Source organism: Sander lucioperca, chromosome 17 (assembly GCF_008315115.2).
Source record: "Sander lucioperca isolate FBNREF2018 chromosome 17, SLUC_FBN_1.2, whole genome shotgun sequence".
In the NCBI taxonomy this organism is placed as follows: Eukaryota; Metazoa; Chordata; class Actinopteri; order Perciformes; family Percidae; genus Sander; species Sander lucioperca.
The window spans coordinates 19,698,241-19,710,993 of NC_050189.1; the positions used below are offsets into that span (position 1 = coordinate 19,698,241).

The 12,753-nt window shown below is 40.5% G+C and overlaps 3 protein-coding genes across 4 annotated transcripts in view; all 3 read right to left on the bottom strand.

Moving 5' to 3' along the window:
- Window positions 1-12,753, bottom strand: part of LOC116064544 (zinc finger protein 239-like) — an 893,026-nt gene that overhangs the window by 560,605 nt on the left and 319,668 nt on the right. The window lies entirely within an intron of this gene.
- On the bottom strand, window positions 2,230-12,549 carry LOC116035415 (polymeric immunoglobulin receptor-like). 2 transcript variants are annotated; one of them, XM_035993951.1, is made up of 4 exons: window positions 12,376-12,549; window positions 5,560-5,895; window positions 3,376-3,735; window positions 2,230-3,199 (listed from the first exon to the last, which is right to left on the bottom strand). In XM_035993951.1, exons 1-4 carry the CDS (start codon window positions 12,443-12,445, stop codon window positions 3,036-3,038), a joined length of 930 nt encoding a protein of 309 aa, XP_035849844.1. In that variant the 5' UTR covers window positions 12,446-12,549; the 3' UTR covers window positions 2,230-3,035. The 2 variants fall into 2 exon arrangements, with proteins under 2 accessions (XP_035849844.1, XP_035849843.1); XM_035993950.1 differs by having other exon boundaries at window positions 2,230-3,196; window positions 3,370-3,735.
- LOC116034141 (hemicentin-1-like) overlaps window positions 2,230-12,753 on the bottom strand; it is a 1,482,957-nt gene continuing 1,472,433 nt past the window's right edge. Inside the window, exon 37 of the mRNA XM_035993823.1 lies at window positions 2,230-2,443. The gene's annotated coding sequence lies outside the window, so the exon portion shown is untranslated. The remainder of the gene's footprint in view (window positions 2,444-12,753) is intronic.

The window sequence follows — 12,753 nt, forward strand, 5'->3', positions numbered from 1 at the left end:
AACTGAACTGTACTGCAGGTGAGAAACACAAAGACACAGAGGATTGAACTAGTCTGGTGGTGTCCAATCATCTGTGTCTTTGTGTTTCTCACCTGCAGTAGTTACCTGGAGCAGGCGTGTCAACAGGTTCAGCAGGCTCTGATTCACTTACTACACCTAACCCTATAATAACACATCTTGGTTCATAACTCACCAAACATCCCCAGATTGGTTTTTAAAGATCAGTTTGGAGAGCTGAGCAACAGTTAAACGTGTCGTGTTTCGTGCTTCTTACGGTCAGCGTGGTGCGGACGGCGAGCATGCTCCAACGGTCTGGGAGTTGATACTGATTGTGGTCAAAGGTAGAGCGGCTCCAAGAACAGACTTCTTCTCTTCTGTAGCCAATCACTGCCACAGGCCGTGTTGTTACAAAATCTTGCAGACTCTCCGTGCAGCCGCCCAGGTCGAGGTTGGGATATATCGCCGTCCGCATCGCCCCGACTGCTCTGACTGTAAGAAGCACTAAAACAAGTGTGAGTGTGTTTGTGAAATCCTGGACATGTTGGACAAAGGTGTCTTCAGCTGACACCAGAGACCCTCCATCAGATTCAGATCTTAGTCTCTCAGGATCACATCCTTCCCCCAGTCTCTGCTCCTCCTCTACACATTTAACATATTCATATATTAATATAACACACACACACAATATCAGGTTGGATATTTGGAGCGGCTTTATTTGCGTTCAAAGAATAAAAAAATGCACAACAATCTATATCAAAGTAACAACTTGGAATCCAAATGTAGCAAAATAAAGTATTTATTAAAATAAGATAAAAGAGTAAAACAGTTTAAAGCCCATTAAGGTATCTGAATGTTAAAACTGAGTTATCAAATTCCATCATGTCTCTGATCATTATTATTACATCCATTGATTCATAATAAATAATTATCACTTTTGTATAGTTCACATTTCATAACATTTCCTTTTGCAAACATCATTTCAATCTATTTCATAGATAATAAATACAGTTTAACGTCTTATTTAGAGACGGACTCGTCCTCTATGTCCCCCTGAGATATGATTGTTTTATAATAACAAACAATATTGACATTTTAACCCTCCTGTTGTCCTCGGGTCAAATTTGACCCCTTTTTTTTTTTTAAAGTTTACATTTCAGAAATTTGGGGTTTCTTTCAACCAAATTGTCAAAGAAACTAACGTGGATGGTTCCTTACAGCCATTACTGTTCACAAGTTAAATAAATGATCAGTTCACTACTTCCACTACTGAAGAAAAGAAAAAATAAGAAAAGAGAACGTTGAAAAAAAAAAGCACAAAATGTTGGAAAAAACAACAAAAAAAATTGACAAAAACATCCAAAGAAAACGCTGGGATTTTTTTTACAAAAACATGGGATAAAGTGACAAGTGTCGAAAAAGAAAAACAACTTGTTGAAAAAAAAGTTTTCATTTAAAATTTTGACCCAGGGGCGACCTCTATCTCACCCAGTAAGAGCGTGCGCCCCGTGTTGGCTGAGGCCTCTGCAGCGGTCCGGGTTCGAGACCGACCTGCTGCTCTTTGCTGCATGTCATCCCCCATCTCTCTCCCACCTTTCCTGTCTACCAACTGTCACTATCTAATAAAGGCAAACCCCCCCCCCCCCTCCCCCTCCCCCCAAAAACTACCGTAAATAAAAAAAAACATTACGTGGTCGACGGGAAGACAACACAAGGGTTAATCAACTCCTCAGTTTAAACTATTCAATGTTAGATCATTTTAAATCATTAGCTTGAAATCATTCCAAGAAGGCAACACGAGTCTTTATATTACTCAGCAGAAAACAAGCATTTAAAATTCCCTCCATATAAAATGTATTATTACCAAAACACACAAACAGAAGACATGATGAAGATCTCTCTACACCTGATTAGAAGATATTTGGTGGGGCTCCGTCTGCTGATATTTACAACTAAAGAAACATCATTTCCTGTTTAAAGCTTGCTGTAATATATCAGCTGGGCTGAAGTAATGGATTACATTTGCTCATTTAATGGAGTAAAGTATTTCTGTGTAATACTGCTGAGTTTATAATGTCTGAACATCTCTGTGTTGGCTCTTAAAGAACATTTTAACTGACTTGTCTTTTATCTGAGCACAATTTTCTGGTATCAAATAAGTAGCCTTACTTTGTTTTTTATTACAATTCATTCATAGTAAAAGTACTTTTAATTATGAAACGTTTTTATTTATTAAAGCAACAGTACTTTTACTAGAGTAAATTTTCTAGTTCTCTAAAGGAAGAGGCAGACTTTACCATTAGGCATTTATTATATTATATCATTAGCTGGAAATATATTATTCCAAGCAGAAGCCATGAACCTTTATATGCTAAATGCTAAAATGCTAAATAAGCGTAACATGACCTGATCAAACACACAAACAGATGACATGTTGAAGAGCTCTCTGCTGATATTTACAACTGAAGAAACATCATTGCCTGTTAAAAGCTCTCAGTGATAGATAAATGCTGAGTACATTACTAGTACATTCTGTTTAATGGAGTAAAGTATTTCTGTGTACTGCTGCTGAGTTTATATTGTCTGAACATCTCTGTTTTCGGCTTCATTCTGCTCTTAAAGAACATTTTAATGACATATCTTTTACTTTTATCTGAGCACAATTTTCAAGAATCAATTAGTGAGTCATTTTATTTTAAATTGAGGAAAATGTATTGAATGTAAAAGCACTTTAAGTTACGTCAATTTTCTTTTTCTTTAAAGCAACATTACTTTTACTCATGTTAAATATTCTAGTTCTCTAAAGGTAAAGATAATTTGAACTGATTAACTTAGTCTGGGACCATCTCATCATGGATCTCAGAGCTCCAGATGATACAGATCCCAGACCCCCCCCACATCACGGTAAGGTGGAGATTCAGAGGGGGGACATTATTGGAGTCTTTAAAGTAACAGAACTTTTACTCGAGTAAAATGTCTTTGTAGTAACAGACTAATTTTTACTTGAAAACAGTATGTGGGTTTTACTGAGCAGATCTCTAAGTTGTCAGAGGAGTTGAAGTGTCTCCTGCTTCATCAGCAGCAGGAGGTTTTGGTCTGTTGTCCCGACGTCTTTTATACATCAGGCCACCAACCACTGCAGCAACAGCAGCTACAAGAAACACAACACCTGCTGCCAATCCACCGTTTCCACGAGCACCTGAAGCACCTGAAGCACCTGAAGCACCTGAAGCACCTGAAGCACCTGAAGATGAAAAAAACATATATGAGTCAGTAAATGTGTGATAGTGGAGCAGTCTTCATCCTCTCTGATGTTAGAAACTGCAGCTACAACCTGATACTCAGAAAACTCTCTGAGAGAGACTACCTCACCTGCTGGCTCTGTAACCTGCAGACGGATGATGCTGATGGTTCTGATTGGCTTTTCATCAGTGGTGGCTCTCCTTCTACGTTTTGGACCAGCTGCTCTAACATGACACTCGTATGTTCCAGTGTCGTTGATGTTCACATTCTTCAGAGTTAAAGACACGTCTCCGTCCTTCAGATCTCGGTCCACCAGCTCCACCCTGTCCTTAAAGGATGGATTCTGGTCGTCTGTATTCAAGGATTTATTATTGTAACAGAAGATGGTATCTGGCTTCAGGTCAGGTCTGGTCAAATTTACATCGCTGATGGAGGGATAAGCAGTCTTAAATTGCAGAGTTGCATTATCTCCACAGGGCACTTCCACAATCAGGTCTGAAAAACAATAAAAAAACAATAATAAAACAATATAAAAAATAATAAGCAGTCTTGTTATTTCAAAAGGCCTCCACAGGTGTGACACTGAAGGAGTGATGGAGACGTTCACTAATCAGATAATAACAGGAATTAATTCCCACAATGTCAACAGTTTATAAGACTGTGATGTGATTAAATGACCGACTGCAGCACCACACTTCTTTTTGAAGCATATTTATTGCATGTGCGTTTTGTGATTTGGGCCTCGGGCCACGCCGTAGTTTGGGGAATCATGGAGCGATGCAGCAGTAACGTTAGAAGACACCGTAAAGTCACCAACATCATCAAAACCGCCACAGCAGAGTGAAGAGCGTCTGCGGTCTGATCTATGAGGAGACCCGCGGTGAAGGTGTTCCTGGAGAACGTGAGTCGTGATGCCGTCAGCTTACATTGAGCACGCTAAGAGGAAGACGGTGAGCGCCATGGGTGTGGCGTACGCTCTGAAGAGGCAGGGCCACACCCTGTACGGCTTCACAGTTTAAACAGAGCCGCACACTTCATATAGCAAGAGCCTTCCTGTGTTGAGTAACAGGCTCTATTACTTACATTTTTAACAAAATCAATGATCTTATTGGGCCGGTGTGGTGTGTCCCGCACCATTGCAAAACATCAGCCCTTTGGCGTTGGCCGCTGCCAACGACTCTGACAGGCACACCCTAGGCTCCTTTCATTTTTCATCTCAGCTGATCAATCCAACACACAGAGAGCTGTCAAAACTGGTCAAAACTGGTGAAAAATTACGTTTGAATGTTCCTTCTAAAAACACACAGGTTCAAACGATTGGAATAAATATTTCTGTGTCCGTATCAGAATCAGAATCAGAAATACTTTAATAATCCCAGGGGGAAATTATTTAGGGGATGGCAAACGTACAACAAGATATACATAACTACTTGTTAAACTATATTTATTTTAACACTTTTTGTTTTTAAAGATCTCTACATACCTACACATTACAAAATAAACAGATGTAGGTGTCTTTTATGTTCATGTGCTTTATGTATCTTAATTGTGTTTAATGTTTGTTTTCATGAATGTTTAAAAGCCCTTCTATTGGAAATTAGCAATAGCTATAAATGCTGTGACGCTGTAGATTGAAGATGTGTTGCACACATGTCTATGTCACTCTCCTGGCGGGGGGTGGAGCAGAGAGACCGTAGTCTCTGTTCAGTTCTGCTGCTGAGAGCAAACGCTGTTTGTTGTGGGTATCATAGCAACAGTTGTATCTGGTTTCCCTTGTTGAATGAGGAATAGATTACATGGATGTATGAAGATAGATTACCGACGCCTGCTGGTATGGAGAGTTATTTCCTCTCTCGCAGGCGCAGAACCTACGTGGTACTCGGCCATCGGCTGGAGTCTGTGTTTTGTGTTAATTTTTGACCAAGACAAAGGCGACGAGAGGCGACGAGAGGCGACGAGAGGCGACGCCACAGTCGGCCCTCGTCGCCTCTAGTTCCTGGCTGTCAGCTTGGTGTGTCAGGTCCTTAAAAGACATGTTTATGTTGAAAAAATATACTTACAAGTAGTTATGCATCTCTTTGTACATTTGCCCTCTCAAGGACATAATGTGCAAAAATAGATATTCCATTAGTTTGAACATCTGTGTTTTTTTAGAAGAAACATTTAAACATCACGTTTGGCCAGTTTCGACAGCTCTGTGTGTATTAGATTGTTTAGCTGAGATGAAGATGAATTATTTTAACGCATTTATTGAATCAGAAACATCTTTAGAGAACACAAACGTCACATAAACACAGAGACTCAACCCTAAAAACTCACCTGAGACAATCAGCTGGATGGTGCTGTAGACTTTAGGTTTTCCTCCCCCACTGATTCCAACTCGACACCGGTATGTTCCGGTGTCGCTGACGCTGACGTTCTTCAGAACAACAGAAAGGTCTCCACCCTTCATCTCTGGATCACTCAGGTTCACTCGATGATGATATGAGGAGTGCTGGTTTCGCGTAGTTGACTCTCCTGGTATGAACCGGAAGATGTAAGGATCTGACTCTAGATCAGGTCTGCTCCACTCCAACATGTTAATCTGAGCATCTCTGGGAGCCTGACACTGAAGAGTGACGTCGTCTCCAGCCTTCTCTGGTACCTCTGGATGGTCTAAACACATAAAAAAAATAGGGAAAAGCAGGAAGCAAAAGTTAGAAATACAGGAGTTACTTACATTCATATAATAATAATAATAATAATAATAATAATAATAATAATAATAATAATAATAATAATAATAGATCATCAGTTAAATAGTTCTAAATCAGGACTTTTATTAGAGAAAGTTGCTTATGAAAAATAAAATGTGCCAAAGTCAAAAAGCTGTTGTTATCAACACCAACAGTTTTTTTTAAAGATTATTTTTTGGGCATTTTAGGTCTTTAATTCCACAGCACAGCTGAAGACATGAAAGGAGAGAGAGAGGGGGAATGACATGCAGCAAAGGGCCGAGGTTGGAGTCAAACCCGCGGCCACTGCATCACGGAGTAAACCTCTGTATATGTGCGCCTACTGTACCAACTGACCTAACCCGGTCACGTAAAAACTAGTGTTGGAACTATTCATTATTTTGATATTGTTGGAACTATTTATTGTTTTGTTATATTTAATAGTTAAATATTTATTTATTTAATTTCTGTTTTGCTTGAATTATACAGCTACATACATTTGTTTATATCATTAGTATTTTATTTTGGTTATTTTAAGTATCTGCTAGAGCTTTTGTTTTGAAAGTACCACACAACCTTAGCCACAGGTGAAGTCTACATATAGGGGTGATCAGGTACGTAGGAGCCAGGTGAAGTCTACATATAGGGGTGATCAGGTACGTAGGAGCCAGGTGAAGTCTACATATAGGGGTGATCAGGTATGTTGGAGCCAGGTGAAGTCTACATATAGGGGTGATCAGGTACGTAGGAGCCAGGTGAAGTCTACATATAGGGGTGATCAGGTATGTTGGAGCCAGGTGAAGTCTACATATAGGGGTGATCAGGTATGTAGGAGCCAGGTGAAGTCTACATATAGGGGTGATCAGGTACGTAGGAACCAGGTGAAGTCTATTTATCTGATATCAGAGTAATTACTCTGCTGTGGTTTGGTTCAGCCAATCACAACGCTCCGTCTCTAATGACATGAGGAGGGAGGATGAAGGAGGGGCACACAGTGGGTTCATGATACAAATAGATCTCTCCCACGATATGATCGATATGATGGTATCGATACTTCAATACTTACAAGCTACTCATTTGGTATCGACTCCTTTTAAAAATATCCATAATAAAATGACATTACACAAAACGTGGGTAGATTCCTCCCATCCAAACATATTCAGTGCTTTTGTATATTGTTGAAGCTGGCCCGTGTCACAGTAAAGTGTGACTGTAAACCTTTGTGACAGAGCCTACCACTAGCCTAGCAAACATAAGAGAGAGAATGGCAAAGAGAAAAGAAAGGAAACGGAGGGTGGCGTGGTGCTACTTTTCACCTGCAGATAATACAGGAAGATGTACGATTTGGGACAAGAAGGTGGCACACAGCAGCCAAAGCAGACACACAAGCAACAATAACCTCTTCACACATTTAACAACAACACATTGAAAGTCAAAAACATGAAGAATGTTAAAAGTTTATTTTCATTTGGATTTTAAAATCTTCACGAACAATCAAAATGAAGTAAATAATAATGTAAAGATCTTTCTGTTTGGATTTCTGAAGAATATCAGATTGTACTGTGATAATGAGGTCATTTTTTTTTTAAAAATGTTGGTGTCAGGAAGCCTATGGGTGGTGGTAGCTCAGTCCGTAGGGAGTTGGGTTGGGCACCGGAGGGTCGCCAGTTCAAGTCCCAGTACGGACCAAAGTACAGTGTGTGGATTGGTAGCTGGAGAGATGCCAGATCACCTCCTGGGCACTGGCAGCCCACTCACTCTGACATCTCTCCATTTGTGTATAAATAGGTCCTGAGCATGTGTGTGTATTTCAGGTCTGTGTGTAGTGATTTCTAACAAAACAGAGTGTAAATTGTAATTTCCTCATGGGCGATCAATAAACAGTATAAATTTATTTATAAAAACTCATGGCCTATATTAAAATGATTTGTTTATTTATTCATAGTATTTCTCTAAATTACTGTACTCTTCTTACATTTTTATTTCATTGTACTCATTTTTGCCTTTGTAATTCATTTGTTTTTCATGGGATTTAAGTGTAATGATCTATTTTTCTAAAAGACTATTATTTTTGAAAAATCACACACCCATGTAAGAATGATCAGTATTTGTATCGATGAAATTGGTATTGCCCATCCCTAGTTTAGGTACCGATCCTCTATACCACATGTGTCAAACTCAAGGCCCCTCGCAGATTTTGATCTGGCCAGACGTTTTTGTCGCATTTTTTGACACGTTTTTTTTCCACTTTTTCAGGGTTTCTGCAGGTTTCACTAAGTCATATTTAAGACATTTTCAAGACCATTATGAATGAAATTTAAGACCTTTATCACAACATTAACTAAGCCCTGAATTCAGGTTTAATCAAGCCAAGTATGGCTAAACTTGTACTTCCCCAAAGCTGAAGCAGACTGATCTCATGAAGTGGCGTATGTATGACACGCCAATTCGCCATTTTGGCGTGTTATCAAGACGCTTTTTAGCATGTTTATCAACGCAATTAGTGAATTTTCACCGTAGCGAGTAGTATAAAGGGACGTAGGTCCGCATGAGGACATTGGTTGGGGTGGCGGATGGGTAAAACACAGGACTTTCTCCCAGGAGAGCCGGGATCACGTCCCGCATGTGGTGATTTTTAAGCCTTCCCCATGTTTCTTTCCTAAACCCAACCGTCTATTGTTTTCCTAAGCATGTTTTTGTCGTTATTTTCCGTGTTTTTGTCGCTTTTTTGTGTTACTAAAGCCATTCCCTGTGTTCTTTTTTAAACCCAAATCCCACGTGTGACGTTGTTCTCGCGATAACACACAACCCACCACATGGAGATGTATACAGTGTAGACAAACATGTGGATAGCTGAAAATGCGTACAGATAACACCCCATTTGGCTTTAGGAAAGTGGCGTGTATGTTTACGCAAAGTCATGATGCTACGTTGGCTGAAGAATAAAATCCGTTTTATGTCTGTGGTACAATCTGAAATACACAATAACACGAAAGCTGATTGGCTGAAATATAAGTTGCATGTTGGTCTCATTTGTAGTTGAAATACAGTGAAATCATATTTGGACTAGCGAATGAAAAAACTACAACACCACGGTATAAAAAATAAAACAAATTATCATTAGAGGTAGCGTTACATGGATGTAGGGAAATTAATACCTATTTAAAATTATTAAGACCTAGAACACAATACTTGAGCGAATTTAAGACTTTAATACAGTATAATAATACAGTACAATAATACAATAAAAGGTGTTTTAAAAGTGACTTTTAAAATGTACATGTCTGGCCCTTGATGTGATTATTTTTTGTGTGGCCCTTAGTGAAACTGAGTTTGACACTCCTGCTCTACACCCTCTCTGGTATGTTGATGGAGGAAAGCAGGCAGTGGATCAAACCACTGTGAGGCAAGGGAGGGGGGGGGGGTTCAAAATGCTTCTAAACTTAAAACACATTTTTGCCCTGTTAATATTGTTTTACTACTTACAAAATGATTTTAAGTATATATCAAGAACAGCGTGGTTCTTAATTATTTATATATATATTTTAGAGGGGAGGGGGCAACCCTCAGATGGGGTAGATCCCGACCCCCCCGCGATTTCCTCCTATGATATGAAGGAGGGGCGCTTATTGGGCTCATGATAAAGGAAGTGTCTTTATGGTTCAACCATAGATAGAATAACAACGTTATAAAGAAATGTACATTTAAAATAAGTAAGACACACCAGAGGGTTTGTTACACAGAACACTCTTTAGAAAAGGGCAGCTACTTTAAAAGAAATAACTAACAGGTGATTGGATGATCTGTCTATCACAGTGGTTCTCAACCGGTGGGGCCCGCCCCCCTGGGGGGGCGCGGACACTCTCCTGGGGGGGCGCGAGTAGGCTACAGGATGGGAGGGGAAAAAAAAAAAAAAATCACGTAATGTAATGTAACTACACGTCGCTCGGTCGTGGCTGGGTAGCGTTGCATTTCCTCCCCGACTCATTTCCTGGTTCTCCTTCTCCATAAACAACATGAACTCAAGGAGAGGGTTAACTTTTCCTGCTCCAGATCTCCCACCGTGGTCAGAAAGAACAGAGGAGACACTTTGTTTCTCTCACTATGACTCTAGAGTTGGTACTCGCTCTAAAGCTAAACGCTGTCGCTCTCTCACTTCTCCCTCTACCACACACACACACACACACACACACACACACACACACACACACACCAGTGCACAAGTATAAACATCAGGCCAGGCTACGGAGAAAGCTCTGTGTGGAGCCTCCGCACTGTAAAACAAGTCATCCTCCTGGCGACTTTTTTTTGTCAAAAGTGACTAGCGACAAATCTAGCAACTTTTACTGGTGTTATTGGAGACTCTTGTGGTGTTTGGAGACTCGAAAACACGTATCACTCTGCAGTTATGTGCTCAACGAGCAGCGGGTGCTGCCGTGAGCCCCTCCCCCGTCCAAAAGCCCTCACAGGCAGTGTTGCCAACTTAGCGACTTTGTCGCTAGATTTAGCGACTTTTCAGACCCCCATTAGCAACTTTTTTTCAAAAGCGACTAGTGACAAATCTGGCGACTTTCTGTAGAAAAGTCGCCAGTATTGTCCAGCGAGCACGCAAGGTATTTCTCTCCTGTAGCCGCCTTCTGTTCTGTGACAGAGGAGCAGCGGAGCAGCCTCTCCCCTCTCTCCTCATGTGCAGCAGCTCTGTGCACAGTGTGCAGGTAGTTAGAAGGGGAGGGGGGGACAGGGTGTGCGGGTGCTGGTGTAGGTAGGAGAGACAGCGGGACGCGACGGGAGAAAGACGCCGCTGAGCTGGCCTGGACCTGGGCAAGCCAGCCTTCTTTGAGAATTCTTTATCGATCTTTTCCCCTCCCTTTGTAGAATAACATTTTTTTACTTCAAAGATCGGCTACCTAAGTAATAATTATAAGGTCAAATAAATTCATGTATTGAATTTGTGATTATTTGGCTAAAGAGTTCCATTTCTTTTTATCTACCTTGCCGACAAAACCGTTTAAAGTTTATACAAATGATTGCGTAATGACGTCAAAAATATGCAAATGAGCGTATGACGTCATCAAACGACTTTTAACGACTTTTGGAGCTGGTGCTAGCGACTTTCATTGGAAAAGAGTTGGCAACACTGCTCACAGGCGGTCAGTCTCTCAGTAGAGAGGAGACACACACCACTCCACGTCCAGGCTGCACACACACACACACACACATCGTTACATCATAGCCTCAACTTATTGAAAACACAACTAATCCACATCCAAATTATTTCAAAACCAAACAATAATAGAGAGATTTCTAGTGAGGACCAACAAGGCAACCGACACACCACCAGCTGCAAAAAAGCTCTGAAGGTACGATGAAGCATACCAGGCTCAGGTCTCACATTAACATCAGCTACCTGCAAGCTTCTGGAGAAAATACAGATGATATGCCTACTGTTAGGCCTAGTAATAATAACAGTAATAATAATAATAATGCCTGCAAGCTTCTGGAGAAAATACAGATGATCTGCCTACTGTTAGGGTTAGTAATAATAACAGTAATAAAGCATGAATTCATATCAGAGGTCTGGTGCCAATTCCCAATTATAGCAATAGCCTAGTAATGATAATAGGCCTACTACTACTCATAATAATAATAATAATAATAATAATAATAATAATGCCTGCAAGCTCACATTAGAAGTCTGGTGCTACTGCCAATTATAACAATAGCCTAGTAATGATAATAGGCCTACCTACCGCTACTGATGACAATAATAACAATAATAATTATAATAATAATAGTGTGGGCCTAAAAATAATAGCCTAGGGCTATCTATCTATCTATCTATCTATCTATCTATCTATCTATGCAAGGTGGTGTAGTGGGGGTGGCGCCGGGAAGGGGGGGCCCAACTGCAATGAACCAGTTTTGGGGGGGCCCAGCTTGCAAAAGGTTGAGAACCCTGGTCTATCACGTTCACCATTGTTGTTTTGAACACACAGTCGCGACCATAGATATAAAATGGTCGCAGCCGTCATACCATGTATCACACACACTTCAACCACGCCTGTAGCTCTGAGAAGCTCCTCCTCTGACGCCGTACTAGAAGTCGTGCAAGATCATATTTAAAGATATTAAAATATCCAAACGGCTAAATCTTAGTTTTTGCTATTAGGCTAAAGCACATTACAACATCGTGTTATTTGTTTCATTTTCATTTATAAAAGCAAACAAGTTTGCACCAAGGTGCTTCACAAAGATGAAAACATAGAATAAAACACATATATACACATATATACATAGATTTAGTGGAAATACAAAAGTTTGTAGCTTGAAGTTGAGACATGAATTGTAATCCTTGAAATCACAAACAGATATATACACACACACACACACACACACACACACACACACACACACAGCTCACCTGCAGCCAGAGAAAGTATCCAAAATAACATGAAGAAAGCCACATGTGGTGCTGATGTTAATGTAGACATGGCAGCAGCCTGCTGCTAATGAGACTGAGAACACAACTGCTATTCCTCTCCGTCACCAAAACCTGCCCAGACAGCTACAAGAGCTTATATACAAGTCCACGCCTCTGCACAGTCACGTGATTTACAAGAAACTGTTGTAGTTCCCAGGAAGGCTGTCAGTACCCGATCCGTACCGCTTGTAAGATGATCAGTTCTACGCTTGCGCACAGCTCTATGGTTACCAGAGGAAAACATTAGACAGTGACAGTAGACCGTTATGATGGCAGAGATGAAGTTTACAAGCTGTTTGCTGGAGTTGCCTAAAGTAT

What these genes read in the sequence shown, in the direction of transcription:
- LOC116035415 (XM_035993950.1), bottom strand. Translation starts at nt 12,445, where the DNA reads ATGTCTACATTAACATCAGCACCACATGTGGCTTTCTTCATGTTATTT. An exon ending in GATACTTTCTCTGGCTGCAG is followed by an intron (nt 5,896 to 12,375) that starts GTGAGCTGTGTG and finishes TTATGTGTTTAG; the next exon opens with ACCATCCAGAGGTACCAGAG. An exon ending in CATCCAGCTGATTGTCTCAG is followed by an intron (nt 3,736 to 5,559) that starts GTGAGTTTTTAG and finishes ATTGTTTTTCAG; the next exon opens with ACCTGATTGTGGAAGTGCCC.